Source organism: Uranotaenia lowii, chromosome 1 (assembly GCF_029784155.1).
Source record: "Uranotaenia lowii strain MFRU-FL chromosome 1, ASM2978415v1, whole genome shotgun sequence".
Taxonomy (NCBI): Eukaryota; Metazoa; Arthropoda; class Insecta; order Diptera; family Culicidae; genus Uranotaenia; species Uranotaenia lowii.
The window spans coordinates 5,960,976-5,979,001 of record NC_073691.1 but is presented as its reverse complement, the minus strand read 5'-3'; the positions used below and the strand labels follow the sequence as shown (position 1 = coordinate 5,979,001).

At 38.2% G+C, this 18,026-nt stretch overlaps 1 protein-coding gene across 2 annotated transcripts in view; it reads left to right on the top strand.

Annotated features, from left to right (window-relative positions):
* Positions 1-18,026, top strand: part of LOC129738873 (craniofacial development protein 2-like) — a 48,676-nt gene that overhangs the window by 23,427 nt on the left and 7,223 nt on the right. For both annotated transcript variants that reach the window (XM_055730184.1, XM_055730183.1), the window contains one exon: positions 172-374. In XM_055730184.1, the coding sequence (XP_055586159.1) occupies positions 351-374 (24 nt within the window). In that variant the 5' untranslated portion in view covers positions 172-350. The remainder of the gene's footprint in view (positions 1-171; positions 375-18,026) is intronic.

Sequence of the window (18,026 nt, the reverse complement as noted above, 5' to 3'; positions counted from 1 at the left end):
TCAAAACTGCCAAAATTGTCTATGTTGTCAAAGTTGTTAAAATTGTCAAAATTGGCAAAATTGTCAAAATTGGCAAAATTGTCCAATTTGTCAAAATATTAAAAATTTCAAAATTGTCAAAATTTGGAAACTGTCAAAATCGTCAATGATTCCCTACCCTTCTTATTTCAGATGTTCTTCTTTCGGAATTCTCATCATTTTAGACCAAAACAAACAGTAGGACAATTTGGACGTGATGATTGCATCCTACCGATAACGGATGATCGATCTAGGACGAAGGACTTAGGAAGAGAAAAACAAAATTTAAACCGAACAACAAAACAAGAACCTTCAACGATGACAGATTTTTTATGTTAGCTGAACGCCTCCAAAAGGTAAGTTTTCGTTTCCTTTTTTTTTCTTCAATCAATTTAAACCTGTTGCATTTATAGCAGCACAGTCGTCGTGGGTCGCCTTACTGACTAGGATAGGGGTTGTGGGTTGTGTTTCGATCGTAAACAATGATGCGGCCGGCTTGATCGTATCGTTATAACTAGTAAATAAAAAAATCCTAGCTCTCCTCAGCTTGCGCATCTCTCAGATGGCGTGTATTTTTTTATTCGTAGGAGATGAATTATGACTGGCGCCACTGCCTATTTTGTTACGACTGTTTTTGTCGACTTGTATTAGTAATTACAAATCGATTTCATTTGGTCAATCAAGTATAAACAAAACCTTAGGGATTCAAAATCCAAGAAAAGGTTACAGAAGAATTTTCAGATTGTACATGTACTTATTTCAATCATATTTATAGTTGATTTTTCTTAAGTGTGACACAAAAATAAACAGAAGTGTGCTGACCAAACTATCCCCATTCTTTAGTAATTCATTGCAAAATGCTGAAACGAAAAGAAATATATTCTTTTTGATAAGATTCAGGGAATTCAATTTCATTCCAACCGATTAATCCTCCTATCATGGATGAAATAAAAAAAAAACAAGAAAAAAACACCTGTTTGCTTGGAGTGCTTAAATGGTAGCAAAGCAGGCAACGATAAAAAGGAAATTTTTCAGCACTTACTTCACGATGCAACGCGCACAGCAAGGACATTTTGCTCCGCTCGAAAGTTTCTCCGCTTATGACATCACCACGTCCGGCTGTTTCCTTCCCCTGTGTGGGAATTCGATTGTCCAACTGACAGATGTCAGACGGTAAAAGGACTGACTGAACAAAACCGAACGCCGCCGTACCGAAACAAAAAAAAAATGTCACATCCAGACAAAACCTCAAAACAACGCATGCTTGGATCGTCTTTGTTTCAATTTTATCAGTAAAAATGGCGGCGGAATCATTCTTCGGAAAAGGTGTTTTTTTGCTGAAATTCGTTCTTCCTGGACTTGGAAAGTGCCATATTTTGAGCGGAAGGAAAAAAATCCACCGGGGATAAAATGCGAAGGGATGGATAAAACAAACACACAGCAGACCGCAGATTGTTCTAAAAGGCCGACGTACTAAATTTATGACATTTTAAAACACAATATATTTCACTCCCCATCGGTGCCATTCTTTGCAAGGGATTCTTTCCCCTTCTTGATGTTATATATATTCAAGATAGGATGCCAAATAATGCCCCCAATCCCATGTGCAGGACATCGTCGTCGTCGTTTCAAGAGGAAAAGGCGATAAAAAGGGGTCTCTCCACATTTTATTTCTGGCCGCCGCCTTCGGCCGAAAGATTTCGGAACTTGGCTCAGCCCCGAAAGCGAAGTACAAGGGTCAGCATTATGCACGCTATTTATTATGTTTGTTTTTCTGTGCGTTCGGGTTACCTTTTATGGCGAATTTCCCTTCGAACATTTGTTTCTTGCCTTTTTTCTTCAATGACTTTTGCCGCGTTTGCTCTTAAGTTTGTTTGCTTTTTTCGGGTATCCTTATACATTTTTTGTATGATAGTAGGATTATTTGATCATATTTTATGTTTTGTTCATAGATATTTCTTGGAAAGAAATGTCGATTTTTTTTAATAAAAAACCATTATCCGAAATCCAAAGGAATCCGCTTTTTATAGATTTTTTCCGTGGAAATCACGAGGTAATTTATTGATACACTGAGAAGATTTTTCAGCATACCTATCAAAAGGGTCGCCAAACCATGTCTAGAAACATTTATGCATGTAGATTGAACACGTATTCAGATCAAGATATAAGATAAGCCATCGGATAGCTTTAATACAAACCAGCTAAGCTATCAAGTCATCGGGCTAAAATATCGCCAATTAAAAGCCAGATCGCGACGCAACTTCATTCTCTCTCTCGTTCAGCCTGCGTATCAGCAAACCACATCTCCAATCGAAAAACGAGCGCAAAGGTTGTGGAGAGACCGAACTTGGCTAAAGGGGAGTGTGGGGCAAATGCAGCATTTCGCTAAAAAAAATAAATCGACAAAAACGCCAAAACCATCACAAAGGTTATAAACATCAAAACGAAAAAAAACTTTGAAAACGTTAAAAATTATCCAAAACGTCAAAGTTCAAAAACGTCAAAATGCCGAAATAGCTAGCTCTTAAAAAGCGTGACATAAATAAATAAAATGACAAAAATGTCAAAAATGACAAAAATGACAAAAATGACAAAAATGACAAAAATGACAAAAATGACAAAAATGACAAAAATGACAAAAATGACAAAAATGACAAAAATGACAAAAATGACAAAAATGACAAAAATGACAAAAATGACAAAAATGACAAAAATGACAAAAATGACAAAAATGACAAAAATGACAAAAATGACAAAAATGACAAAAATGACAAAAATGACAAAAATGACAAAAATGACAAAAATGACAAAAATGACAAAAATGACAAAAATGACAAAAATGACAAAAATGACAAAAATGACAAAAATGACAAAAATGACAAAAATGACAAAAATGACAAAAATGACAAAAATGACAAAAATGACAAAAATGACAAAAATGACAAAAATGACAAAAATGACAAAAATGACAAAAATGACAAAAATGACAAAAATGACAAAAATGACAAAAATGACAAAAATGACAAAAATGACAAAAATGACAAAAATGACAAAAATGACAAAAATGACAAAAATGACAAAAATGACAAAAATGACAAAAATGACAAAAAAGACAAAAATGACAAAAATGACAAAAATGACAAAAATGACAAAAATGACAAAAATGACAAAAATGACAAAAATGACAAAAATGACAAAAATGACAAAAATGACAAAAATGACAAAAATGACAAAAATGACAAAAATGACAAAAATGACAAAAATGACAAAAATGACAAAAATGACAAAAATGACAAAAATGACAAAAATGACAAAAATGACAAAAATGACAAAAATGACAAAAATGACAAAAATGACAAAAATGACAAAAATGACAAAAATGACAAAAATGACAAAAATGACAAAAATGACAAAAATGACAAAAATGACAAAAATGACAAAAATGACAAAAATGACAAAAATGACAAAAATGACAAAAATGACAAAAATGACAAAAATGACAAAAATGACAAAAATGACAAAAATGACAAAAATGACAAAAATGACAAAAATGACAAAAATGACAAAAATGACAAAAATGACAAAAATGACAAAAATGACAAAAATGACAAAAATGACAAAAATGACAAAAATGACAAAAATGACAAAAATGACAAAAATGACAAAAATGACAAAAATGACAAAAATGACAAAATGACAAAAATGACAAAAATGACAAAAATGACAAAAATGACAAAAATTACAAAAATGACAAAAATGACAAAAATGACAAAAATGACAAAAATGACAAAAATGACAAAAATGACAAAAATGACAAAAATGACAAAAATGACAAAAATGACAAAAATGACAAAAATGACAAAAATGACAAAAATGACAAAAATGACAAAAATGACAAAAATGACAAAAATGACAAAAATGACAAAAATGACAAAAATGACAAAAATGACAAAAATGACAAAAGTGACAAAAATGACAAAAATGACAAAAATTACAAAAATTACAAAAATGACAAAAATTACAAAAATGACAAAAATGACAAAAATTACAAAAATGACCAAAATGACCAAAATGACACTAAAATTACACCAAAATTACACAAAAATGACACAAAATTGACACAAAATTGACACAAAATTGACACAAAAATGACACAAAAATAACACAAAAATGACACAAAAATGACACAAAAATGACACAAAAATGACACAAAAATGACACAAAAATGACACAAAAATGACACAAAAATGACACAAAAATGACACAAAAATGACACAAAAATGGCACAAAAATGGCACCAAAATGACACAAAAATGACACAAAAATTACCTAAAAATTACTCAGAAATGACACAAAAGTGACACAAAACTGACACAAAAATGACACCAAAATGACACCAAAATGACACAAAAATGACACAAAAATCACACAAAAATGACTCAAAAATGACACAAAAATGACACAAAAATTACTCAAAAATTACTCAAAAATGACACAAAAATGACACAAAAATGACTCAAAAATGACACAAAAATGACACAAAAATGACACAAAAATGACACAAAAATGACACAAAAATGACGCAAAAATGACCCAAAATTGACACCAAAATGAAACAAAAAGATACGAAAGTGACAAAAATAATCACAACAATGACACGAAAAAGACACAAAACTGACACAGAAATGACACAAAAAGGACACAAAAAGAACAAAACTAGCAAATGCTATTAAAATGTCACAAAATTAACCGAAAATTTGTACAACATTGACACAATTTTTCTTTACAAAATGACAAAAATGACATAAAATGACACAGGAAACAATAATAACACTTTTTTTATGTTATGAAAAAGACAGGAAATGAAACAACGCAGAATGTCAATTACAAATAAAAAAAATTACGCATACAATTACAAACATTGGCTCAAAGACGCAAATAATAACAAGAGATGCACCAAAAAATTCAACAATGACACAAAAAGTCCTAAATAGACGCAAATCTAGCACAAAAATGGATACAAAACCGACTCAAAAATTGCACGATGCGTTTCATCGCACATTCCCCTTTTTATTAAGTCCCCATTCATTGACAGAACAGAACCCAGCGGAATAGAGAAAGAAAAAGAGAGCGAAAAGTCCCATTACGATTCAAGTTCTACAGAACGAAATTGTTAATAAAAATGTCACATTTTTCAGCGCTAATTGGATTGAGCATAACTTTGTTCCGCACACGGGGTACAGCAAGCGCCTGCTATGCTATGTCCTATATTGGTGTACGATTTTGATCGCCTCGGCTGCCGCGTCGTCCTAAATATGTAGGGTAACGGACCTATTTTGGACCGCTTTGGGAAGTGGCTATGCAATTTTCTGGAATAAAAAAGCATATGTTACAATTTTCGACTGCTTTATCCGTTCATCACGAAGATCAAGGCTTTTTCTATCGAAACATATCGTCGTTTGTTGCAATATAACAAGATTTAAGCCTAAAAACACGTTTCTTCAATCATTACTGTGGTTAGTATTTTGGACCACCAGGTTTCTATTTTGGACCACCATTTGGACCTATTTTGGACCACCCTTAAACTAAATAAAGTATTTTTTCTAAATTTTGCTATATTTCGACAGCGATTGATGCGCAATTATACGAATTATTCAGATAATTTTGTCGATTCTTATTGTTATAGACTAGTCAAGTTTTGTTTGTTCGATAAGAATGAAAACAGTGAAATTCCTGTTATATAGAACACACTAAATGATATGAAAATTTTGACAGCACACTGAAATCTTGACGAAATTTGTTCTGCAGTGTTCAATACTGGCCAGTTGGCTTATCTTTAGGCTCAATTTTCAGAACGCAAATCTCATTCAGGCGACCCAATGATAAGTTGAAAAAGTCTAACATCATGAACTTCGCGACATCAATTGATGCATTTTGACTTGCAAAACCTTAGTGGATTTGCTTTGGCTTCAGTTCTGTAGATAGGTTCAAAAAGATAAAAATGTGCGAGATTTATGCTACCTTTTTAGCCATCTAAAAGCCAGATTTTTTCACAAAAATTCAGTTTTAAGTTTGATACTAACTTTGTTCTCGGATAAAATTTATCGTTGGAGTAATTCCAACAGATTTTTTTAATTGCATAACTACAGGGGCTGAAAAACTAGATTTTTAGTACTTTATCGCTTCTAAAAATTGCACATTCCAACCACCTTTTCCCAAGTTTTGAAACATATATAGCTATAATTGAACATATTATTTGATAAAATTATTCTAATATTAACTGAGATATTTCAATTTTACAAAAATTAAACTCGTTGCATATTTGCCGATTTGTTGTCGTTTTTTTCCAAACCCCTCCTTCTTTAGACGAGTTTTATTTTTCGTTTCTTCAACCTACCCAAGTTTTTTCCTCGAAAATCATTCCTGAATGCAAGCATTTTATTGGCAATCCTAAATGGTTGAAACTTTTAGACCAAACTTTCAATGATTTTCCATGAAGCATAAAAAACAGGGCCTTAATAAAAAATTGGTGCAAGTGCAAGTTTTCATGTTTTGAGGCTTCTTTAAGCTGTAGCTTTTCACAACTGCTTATCAAATTGTTGCCATTGATGTAGATTTTTAGATTCACGTGATTCAAAGCATAGAGCACAAAAAGTAAGTTAAAGCTATGATTGGCTTGGTTTTGTGCCGATTAAAGTGAACCTCGTCTAATGGCGAGTTTGGGCTTCGGCGAGCTGATTGAATAAAATCATGCTTAAATTACAAATTTTATTCAAAATGAGTGATTAAAATAGTGTGCATAATTCTTTCATATCGTCGTACAACGTTATTACGTTCATGAACATTTAACATCAAGTTAAATGCCCAGGTTATGGTGAGTGGTCCAAAATAAGTCCCTAAGGAATAAAGTAGGACCTATTTTCGACATGGGTCAAATTACTATTAAAACCAGTTATTTTGCTTTTTCGAGCTTGCAAAATAGTTTTCACGTGTTTTATCATAGCTGTGAACATGTTTGTATTTGTAAAATTCATCACAGCTATGCAGCAAAGCTCTTGAAAGTTGGCTCCAATAATGGCACGTCCTCCTGAAATGGTCCTGATTTGGTCCAAGTGTGAAAAATCAAAACTTAATTTTCAATTTTCTCTCCGTTAACAGCTTACTTAAATAAAATTTTATATGTGATTAGAATCATAAGAAGTAGCTTTAACCATATTTGTTCAAAATTTTTATGAATAACATGATTTATGAGAGAAATATTGGCAAAAAGCTACAAGGTGGTCCAAAATATGTACCCGGTCCAAAATAAGTCCGTTACCCTAATATGTATTCCGGGAAAAAACGGGTTCGATACTCAGTCTAAGTAGGCCTTCGTTCGGTGGAAGCTGAGCCAATCGATTTTGTTCGTTATGACATTCGTTGAGAAGGGCACGCATGCATGGCCTGTTTTGATGCACTCCGCCCATGTTGAAAAAGTGTCGAACTCAACCGAATGAACCGAATCAAGCGTCCGAGTGATTATTATAATGCACGGGTCGTTTGCAATTTTCGTGCCGGATGATTTCCTAATGAGTGGACCGATTCAATTGACAAAAAAAGTATCTTGTATTCGGAAATTCCTGCAAACACCTTGCCACTTATGTACGTACGACAGCGATGCCCGGTTTTAAGTATGAAGAGACACTGACAGAAGACGAAAGGCATCAATTTTCGAATTTTCGAGCAAAGGTGACATCTGAAATGAGCGAACATGTGGAATGTGAATTTCAATCAGCTAATTCAGTTGGTGCGAGAGGAAATTTTTTAATTATTTCATTTGTGAGAGCCGTTTGCCGGAGCCGGCTAATTAAACTTTCGATTGACATGTTATCCGTTTCGGGTTTGAAGATTTGAGTCTGTAATTGTTTTGATATTTCAATTGATTTTCATACTTAAGTGACAAGAATTTGGCGATTTTGGCTTAGAACTTGTCATTCGAAGTGACGTGTTTTAATTTGCAGAGTACAATTTTGTGGTTAAACTTCAACAGAGCTATTCCTTCGAGTATAGCACACTGGAAGAAAGAAACTGGGGTAACGTGGGCCATGGGGAAACTTGGACAATCTAAATATCTCAGCTGCGTGTTGAGATAAAAATCTCCATCCAACTGTCATCGTCGTCGCTTGGCATAAGCAATGATTGGAATGACTGTTGCTAAAAATGTATTCGGATTGTTCCAGCTCTGATAAAAAAAGGAAAAGCGGCAGGAAAGCACTGATTTGAATGGTTGCTGCAAAGATTGTTTTCGGATTGTTCTGGCTCTGTATGCATATGATTGCTTGAGTCACACAATATTGTTAACGTTTTAAAAAAATGTTACAATTTCTGGATGCTCCAGGGAAGAGACCAGTGTAAATTTATAAAACACCATCAATTCCCTCCTTCCATTGGACCACATACGTTGCAGGTACTGATAAATCATTCGTTAAATTTGGTGCAGAAAACTATTTGAGCGTAGCGGGACCGCCCCATACGATCGTACGCAATCGTTGATCGATTTGCACCTCCACGGACTGAGTCCGGCAACGACCCCTAGGTCTCTGAGGAAAACGACAAAAGACAACAACTGGCCCTCGAGAACCCGGTGGGAGAAACTTCGTCGAGTCCATCGCCGATGGATTTTGATTTATCGGTGGACAAATTCAGGGGCGGCCTGGGCCACGCTCGAGCCACGCTGTGGTGTTTCTCCGCCCTTTGCCATGTTTTATTTTAGGCCGTATACCTACTTTCGTTCGAAGTTTCGTTCGTTGGTTCGTGATCCTCGGGGGGAAAAGTGCGATTATTTTCGCGCTACGTCCCGCAACAAACTAACTCGCTTGGTCCCGATTCAATAAACAGGTAGGTAGGAACGAAAAATTTACACCATCCGCTGTCCATCGGGTTACCATGAGTTTTTATCGTCACCGGCATGTTTCAATTAGCTGATTTAGAAGATTTTAAGTAGGCCATGCCCGTACATTGTCGTATTTTAAAGGCGTGTTGATTAGTTTTGTCTGAAGTTTATGTTGTTTGTGAAAACTTTTGTTTGTTGGTCGATAATGTAACAATTTTTTCTTAATTATGAGGGCTCGGTCAGGCCTCTGGTAACCCTCCACGCCATGGCCCCTGGGTAAGTGTAATGAATTTAAGGCGCTGAAAAGAGTCAATATCGATCGTATCATCACCGTCATAATCACTGTAATTTTCCAGCCAGAGACGGATGGACCACCGGAGCAGGAACGGAATCCTGGCTTTGCGTTTGCGTTCGCCTTTTTGCGCGCATCCTACAGCGAGCGTGATACTCCGGGGAAACTAGTCAGGCCAGGCGCGGTGGTTGTTGAGAATAAAAATTACTGCCGGACGCGCGATGATAGCTGATGGCACACAGAACTCCTCCAACCCATAAGCCCTTTCCCAATATTTGGCAATTTATTACGTGAACCGGCGATCTGGTGCAATTTAATGGTAAAATTTATTGCACGTAATTCATGAATTGAGCAGGATCCAGCGGAGGGAATCGGGCACCGGTTTAAGTCAAGCCAGTGCGCAAAAGTCGTGGCCGAGCTTGCCCAAAAACACTGCACTGATAAGGGAAAAATTGATTGAAAAATGTGAACCTTCTCGAGGAATACAAAGGCAGAAAAAGACACAACCGGGACGGGGCATCGGCATCATCCGGGCAATTTATTGGGTAATTGTTTTTCAACGGCACTTATGAATAATTTATTATGTTTAAACATTAATGTTTTATGAATTCAAAATAGACGCTCGTCGTTTGGCAGGGAAATGAAGCCCATTTTTAAGAGTTTTTTCATTAAAAAAAAATCAATGAAAATCAGTATCAAAGTTTTCACAAAGCCTTTCAAAATCTCCTTTTAGAACAAACTTTATGATAAAGTGTCTGAATAAAATTCCGAGAATATCTAACAGGCTAAGGAAGAAATAAGAACAAATCTCTTAACAAGAGTAACTTGTAAAAAATGTAAAATAAACAGTTTAAAAATTTGACAAAATCAAAAACAAAACCATGTAAATCAAATACATTTGAGATACTCAAACTTACCGTGAAACGTTGATTCCAAGTTTAGGCTAAAATAGCATCTCTAGAGCGCTTTTGCCGACAGTTCGGTTGTACAATCAGAAGCTTTCAAATACTATTAGGTACCATCCGGATAACAATAACAATTTTCATCACTTCTACCACTCACCGAGCCAATCGACAGAAATTTCTCAATGCTGACAGACACGACAAAACATTTGGTCCTTCGAGCCAGATCACAGACTAAAAAAGTTCTTAAAACTAGCACCAATTCGGCTCTAGCGTCAGCTGTGGGGTTTGCTTCTGTGAGCCAGGTTTGGCTAAATTAACTTCTACTTTACTGCAGAAACTGGATTAACTTTTGAAAAGCACTATATAGTATATTAGCAGAGGTATATGCTTGCATTAGCGAGGAAGGTGCAAATGGCGTCCAAATAAGGTACGACCGTGTGGGAAAAATAATACTTTTTCATTTTTGTTTGGATTTATTTGTATGCCATGATTTGTGTTGAGAATTAGCTCATGCATATCATTAGGATTCCTCGGGTGGAATTTTATACATTTTTTATAAATTTTCATTTGTCTGCTTAAGGTGAAATGGAATCAAACTTTTCCAGTGAATCTTGGACCTGCCGCTACGCTTGAAAATGTCATTGATATCCTCCAAGAAGATCATGTCGACATTGAGGCAGTCTTGTATCGCAACATAAATACACACCACGAGAGTAATCCTCTCGGCTAGCAATTTCTTAGAATCTGAAACATCTCTGACCGAAGAGTACCCCGTAGAACAAGAATGGCCCTTTTCACCTGGACTGTGTACCTGAAATAACTGCAGTAAATCTAAGTCCCTGTACAGAATTTGCCAAGCAAAGCACCTTACGATGATGCATTACCCAGCCGCTCCACCGAATGAGTTCTCACTCGAGAGATCACAAGCCACATAAGAGAATCCAGAACCACCAACGGATTACTGAGCCCAGCATCGAAAAATGTTTTCGTGCATTCAAAAACGACAGTTCTATTGAAGACAGTTGCACTGTTAGTTTTCGACCGATACGTCAGAAAGATTCTTGCTAGAGCTCTGCTACTTCTCAAATACACAAAGAAGGATACGTAGCACAACATTCCAGACTCAATGATCCACAGTTGGAGATTCTCGAACGAAAGCCGCACACCGAAATTTCACCACAGATGCACACCACAAGGTCGCGAGTAAATGTAGTTTTAAATATCGCAGTGAGGGAAAATGATGTGTGATGGTTTTCCCCAAATAATGCAGCCTTCAGCCGACGACAGCGTCACAAGCCACCAGTATGCAGCCAGGAAGCTTGATAACCTCACAACCAGAGGGCCATCTATGGTAACCCGCGATGCTTGGTAACCACCCCGATCGGTAGCGACGTCCGACGAGTTCACGAAGGCGAACGATCGTGTCCGCCGTAATGGGAGAGCAACGACCTATACTCGCGGTTCAAGGCCGGTCAAAGGCGGCTTCCTGGTGCTGGCTCACTTCAATTAGTACTACGACATTGTGAAGTACATAGTGCAAGACTTATCTGCACACACGTAAGTTTTAAGTGCACAAGCCAGACACCAGATAAGCCATGAGACGCCGAATCGCCATTTTGTTCCCGCCGAGATACGGAACACTAACGCTTGATTCCTCGACAGGACCCCCAAGTCTTTGGCCAAAAGCAACCATTTGGCGGGACGAAAGTCAACCTGGTCCCTGAACCCTGGTCCTAAATCGGCCTTTGTAGTGGTCACTGTAGAGTTCACAAACTATCGATATTTCGTTACAAAATAATACGCACGGATTTCGACTGACACGACTTTTATTTGCAACCGTTCGGTACACTGATCAAAATGTAACTGCCGCAGCAGACGCTTGAATAGCTCGGACAGACTGTGCTCTCTCTCTCTCTCTAAATAATTCTCTCGTTAATTATCAACAGGGTTGAATTCATATCCTACATCCTTTCCCCTCTCACAAAAAAGATAAAAAAAATTGATTCGCTTGAAGAAATCACTTCATGGGCTGTATCGCACTCTAGCCTTCCGTGTGCGTACTGGACGGGTCTCGATCGCAGTTCTGTTCTTCGATCTCGGTTGAATATCTTCAAGTTGTTTTGATACATTAGGTGATTGTAAGTCATCTGAAATCCTCTTCACTTGTTCAGCCACAATCGAGTCCTTGTTAGATTCCTTTTCGGCCCCAGATGCGTACGAAAGTGAACTGCCTTTGGTAGGAGAACCTTTTGAGGAATAAAGTTGAGCTGTGAATAAATAAGATTTTTTTTTTGTATTAAAATAATTTGAATAGATTAAAAACGATAATCGATAGACAAGTTCTGCACCAACCTTCATTTTCCTTTGGAAACTTTCGCAAGTGAGAAACCGAACGACGATATGACACTCCTTCGTCATTAGTGATTTTACAATCGTTTCCAGATCTTCGATCAACTCGAAAACGCTCCAATTTGAATTTTGGCTCAAGTTTACCAAATTCGTAATTCCGTACGATTACGGTATCATTCTCTTTTATATCTGAAGGCGCGGCGTGTCTGCGACAATCTGCATATTTTTTCCCTTTCAACTTCTCCACCGCGTCTCTCTCGCGCACCGCTTCTTCTCGGTAGTAATAAGGATCTGTTCTGATTGAAGGCAGGAAGTCTTTGATTGGTCGGCCATTCATTAACTCCGATGGTGCTTTTCCCGTCACAGTGTGGGGAGTACTATTGTACATTTGAATATACTCTTTCAAAGCTTCACGCCAATCCTTGTGCGTTGCCTTTGCGATTCGTAGAGCCCTTAGCAGACCTTGATTCTGCCGCTCAACCATGCCATTCATTTGTGGCCAATAAGGTATAGTATGAATCAGTCGAATATTTCTTTCCGTGCAATAGTTAGCAAACTCTTGGCTCGTAAATGGTGGTCCATTGTCGCTACGTATGGACTCCGGATAGAAGTATTCGTCGAACAACGTCTGGAGTGCAGATTTAGTATGCGCTGCGTCAGTTGACTTCATCTCTACCACTCTCAAAAATCTACTAAAGTAGTCTACTACGACGAGGAATGTGCCACACTCTTTGGCCGTAAAAAAATCGATGGCGATATCCTGCCATGGCCGATCCGGGAGTTCCTTCCTGGTCATGGGTTCAGGAGGGAACTGGGAACTGACCGCTGCACAGCCAGCACATTCGTGTACCCTGTTGATGACATCCTTGTCCATGCAAGGCCACCAAACTTTTTCGCGAAGAATTTTTCGCATAGCGACTACTCCAGGATGACCACGGTGTGCTATATCCAGTGCTTTGCTCCTCAGGCTTTGTGGTAGAACAATACGTTCGTCCCTAATCAAAATACCCTCCATAACTCCAAGCTCCCTTTTAAACGCTTCGTACCGGATCAAGTTTGTTGGCCAATTGCCAGTTTTCAGAGCGTCAACGACAGCCGTAAGTGCGCCATCTTTTTTCGTTTCATTCCTTATTTCCTCCAAGCTTATCGCCGATAAACCTTCCCCTACAGCAAAGAGAAAATGCTCGGATTCTTCGTCAAAAGCTGCTTCTCCATTTGGGCATAAGCGCGATAGGATGTCAGAAATGTTCATATGCCCTGGAATGTGTTTCACAGTGAAGGTGTAAGGCTGCAGACGAAGAGCCCAGGATTCCGCTCTGGTACATGCCCGACGACCATTTTGATGTTTACCTCCATAAATGTACTCTAATGTCTTGTGGTCGGTGTATAAAGTGAAATGCATACCGTAAACATAGAGGTAGAATTTTTCTACCGCCCATACTACAGCTAGAGCCTCTCGCTGTGTCTGAGGATACACTTTTTCGCACATTGTTAGCCCCTTTGATGCAAAACATATAATTCTGGGCATTCCGTCCTTACCGCGCTGAACGAGAACGGCACCGAGACCACTCGGGGAGGCGTCTACATAAATTTCAGTTGCATCCACTGGATTGAAAAATCCAAGTTTAAGTACTTTAACCGTTAAATCATTTCGGAGATCATCGAAAGCGTCACATTGTTCCTTTCCAAACGATTCAACTTCGCCACGGATAAACTTTCGTAATGGTTCGGATCTGGCAGATAGACGTGGAATGAAGTGACCAACAAAATTGATCAATCCCAGGAAACTTCTCGTTTCTTCTTTTGTTTCTGGTTTCCTAAAGTTTTTGATTGCGGAAATTTTTTCGTCTGACGGACTGATTCCTGCTGCATTGACTTTGAAACCAAGTATCTCTATTTCATTAACACCATAAACGCATTTCTTGTCATTCAGCAAAGCATTGTTCAGGCGGAGGACTTTCAACACTTGTTTCAATCGGGTATTATGCTCCTGAGATGTTCGGCCAGTGACAACAATATCATCTATATAAACTATCACGCCATCTATTCCCGCCAGCATCTGGGTCATAACCCGCTGGAATATCTCAGGTGCGCAGTTTATACCGAAAAATAATCTTTTGAACCGCATGAGTCCACGCCCAGTCATGAATGTCGTAATGTTTCGTGAGTCCGGATGTAATTCGATATGATGGAAAGCTGATGTAATATCCAGCTTAGAAAAACATACCGAACCTCTTAACTTATTAAGAAAGGTGTCGATAACGGGAAGAAGATAATACTCTCTCTGGATAGCGGTATTAGGATACCTCATGTTGATGCAAAGCCGCACATCATCTTTCCCTTTTGGCACGACCACCATAGGGGAAATCCACTCAGTTGTCCCTTCAACGGGTTCGATGATATCACATCGCAGCATTTCAAGAATCTTTTGGTCAACTTTTTGTTCCATTGGACTTGGTATTCGTAGATATGAGATTCTTTTCGGTGGAACTTTTTCATCAATAGTCAATTTGATTTCGACATTAGGAAATTTAGGAAACGGTTTGAAAGCCTGAACGTGGTAGACGTCAAGTCCTACTTTCAACACTTGAAGCTCTTCAGCAGTTTGCTTGCTAAGGAGACATTTGTTTGCTCCAGTTACTACAAAGAACTCAGCGTAAGCCTTTGGTTTCAAGGGATTAATCGAAATCCAAGCCTCAAAGATTGCAGAAATTTGCAGCGGCTTTTCAGATGCATATGAGTTGAATTGACGCGCGCATTTAAACTTGGTCTTATATATTTTAACTTCCGAATTTCTTATTTTGTCCCAAATTTCTGAAGTTACAGAATTTATCGAAGACCCAGAGTCTATGAGAAATTGAACTGGGAGAGTGTCTATCTTGCAGGTAATGTTTCCATCGGATCCGCAAAATAGATGATTTTGAAGTCCCTATTAAAACAACGTAAATTATTTCAATTTATTTCGTTTATTTAGATGTATTCTTCAAATTCAAGTCGATTAAAAGATATTTCTCCAAAAAATAAAAAATAATGATAATAAAATTAAAATCAATTTACTCTACCTGAGACACATCATCTGCTGTTGGCAGTCGCGGCATTTCTTCCTTCCATGGAGCCTCTCCCAGGTTATTTGTTTCACCTTCCGGGCGCTTCCAAACATTACGCATAGACCAATTTTGCTGTTTTCCGGGACATTTTCGTCCATAATGACCTGTTACGTTGCATTTGTTACATTTTACTCGCCGACCTGGACACGATGGGGACTGCCAGAAATGGTCCTCAGCTCCACAATTGTGGCATTCACTCCGTTTGGCATTTGTGGTAAACGAAGTTCTTGAAAATGCATTCCGATAATTCACCTTAGGCTGTACCCAGCGGTTGTTTCGATAAGGTGCTCGACGAAATTGGCCGCCTCTATTCTTATTCTCTTCTCGAATAGTGGCCACCAGAGGCTCATCAGCAACAGCTTTAGCTCTTTCTTTTTGTTTACAAAGCATTTCACGATTTACGGCGTAATTTGTTATTTCGTCAAGTGTCATAATATTCTCCATCCCTTTGTCGCGGACCCTCTCATCGCGAGCGCCCATGGTAACCTGCTGCATAATTTCCTTCTCGATTCTTTCGCCAAAGTCGCACCGCACCGCTTGCTCTCGGAGACGTAAAATGAATAGATTAAATGCTTCTTCATTCGACTGTCGCATTGAACGGAATACCTCTAACTCAACTCGATCGTTATGTTTACCGATGAAAAACTTGTTGAGTCGTTTTATTGCGTTGTCATATTCCGGTTCTTCTTCTGGGCGATAGGGGATTCGGGCTGGTTCCGGATGAATTTCATCCTGCGCCGGTCCAGCATTGTAGTACGTTCTTTGCAAACCGCGTCCTCCATACGTCAAAAGCATCACTAATTTTTCATGCTGCGTTTGCACCCCTCTGAGCTCAACAAAAAGTTCAAATGAGCGCAACCACTCCTCCCACTCTCTTCGCAGACCCTGCGGATTGATTGCGTCATTGAAAGGCTGCAATGGCCAGTTTGCGTTTCCTGCATTCATCTAAAAAAGGATGAAAAACAAACTTGCTGTCGAGATCTCATTTACATTTTTTTTCAGCATCTTTGAAAACCAATTGAGAATAAAACAATCTGGGCTCCATTCCACTACAGCTTAACTCAACTTTTAATTAACGGTACAAATACAATTCCAAACTATAGCTTTCTCGCTTCATTGCTAACATTGCATTGAGAAAAAAAAACATCACAAAATATTGCACTTTGGACCGTGTTCATTTAGTTAAAAGTGTTTGTGTTTCCGAAAAAAAATGTTCAAATTTACCATCTCACCAAATTTCTAAGCAACTACAACATAAAGTTGGTCTTGCTGTACGGATGACTACGACTAAGCGTCGGGCTCACTTGATGTCGAAAAAATTTTTCTAATCCTCTTTTGAATACAACACTTTATGCGAGTTTCATCTGAGCGACTGCAGAATTCAACTGGTCTCGCCGAAACAGTGACTACGAACAAAATTCGGACTCTTTCATTCTAGCGACTACAAACTTAATTTGGGCTCGCCGTTCACAATTTTCCTCTCGCGACTTCAACATACAGTTGGTCTCACACTGAAACTGACTTCGACTTACCGTCGGGCTCTCTTTGTCTTGCAACAGCGAAAAAGATAACGTTTGTCCTTAACTATTACAATTCAGCAGACTTCAAGTCACACACCAATACAAATCACTAAACGCCTTTTTCGACATTTCATCATTCTCTCCGCCATCTTTCTTTAGCAGTTCATATTTTTTCTTCCGTTAGCTTGGGCAAAGCAAACCACGTCATTTCAGATAGGAAAAAACACACACAGCCCAAATGCCTTTCACTTATCACCGAAAAGTTGAAAAAAACTTACCATACTACCGACTGCGCCACTTGTAGAGTTCACAAACTATCGATATTTCGTTACAAAATAATACGCACGGATTTCGACTGACACGACTTTTATTTGCAACCGTTCGGTACACTGATCAAAATGTAACTGCCGCAGCAGACGCTTGAATAGCTCGGACAGACTGTGCTCTCTCTCTCTCTCTCTAAATAATTCTCTCGTTAATTATCAACAGGGTTGAATTCATATCCTACAGTCACGGATAGCCATTTAATCCGGGCGATCATACGTTGGAGGTTTGGGGTCGGTTCCGAATCACGAACCCTTCGGATCGACCAACCAGTTCTCCCGACCGTTCGTTCGTCCTCGTGGCCGAGATTCCCGGAAGGAAAGTTCCGGTTGTAACCGGTTGGTTACAAATCGTTTGATTTTTGTCTTCGTTTGTAGTTTTGAATGTTTAGCTCTAGAAAATTCATGTTCCTTGTTCAGTCTGACACCAAGATAGCACCACAGTAGGCTACATTTGCTCCGATTTGCTGTCAATGGAGGAAAAGGAGGATCATGTGGAAAATGGAATGAAAAAGTCGAAAAGGAAGCTTGCTTCCATATTTCGATCTCTCTTGTAAATCAGGCGTCCGTGAGTAAAGTCCGTGTTGTGTTTAGTGTTCGTGAAATTCCACGGAATTTGCCCGGAAACACCGGTTGGCTT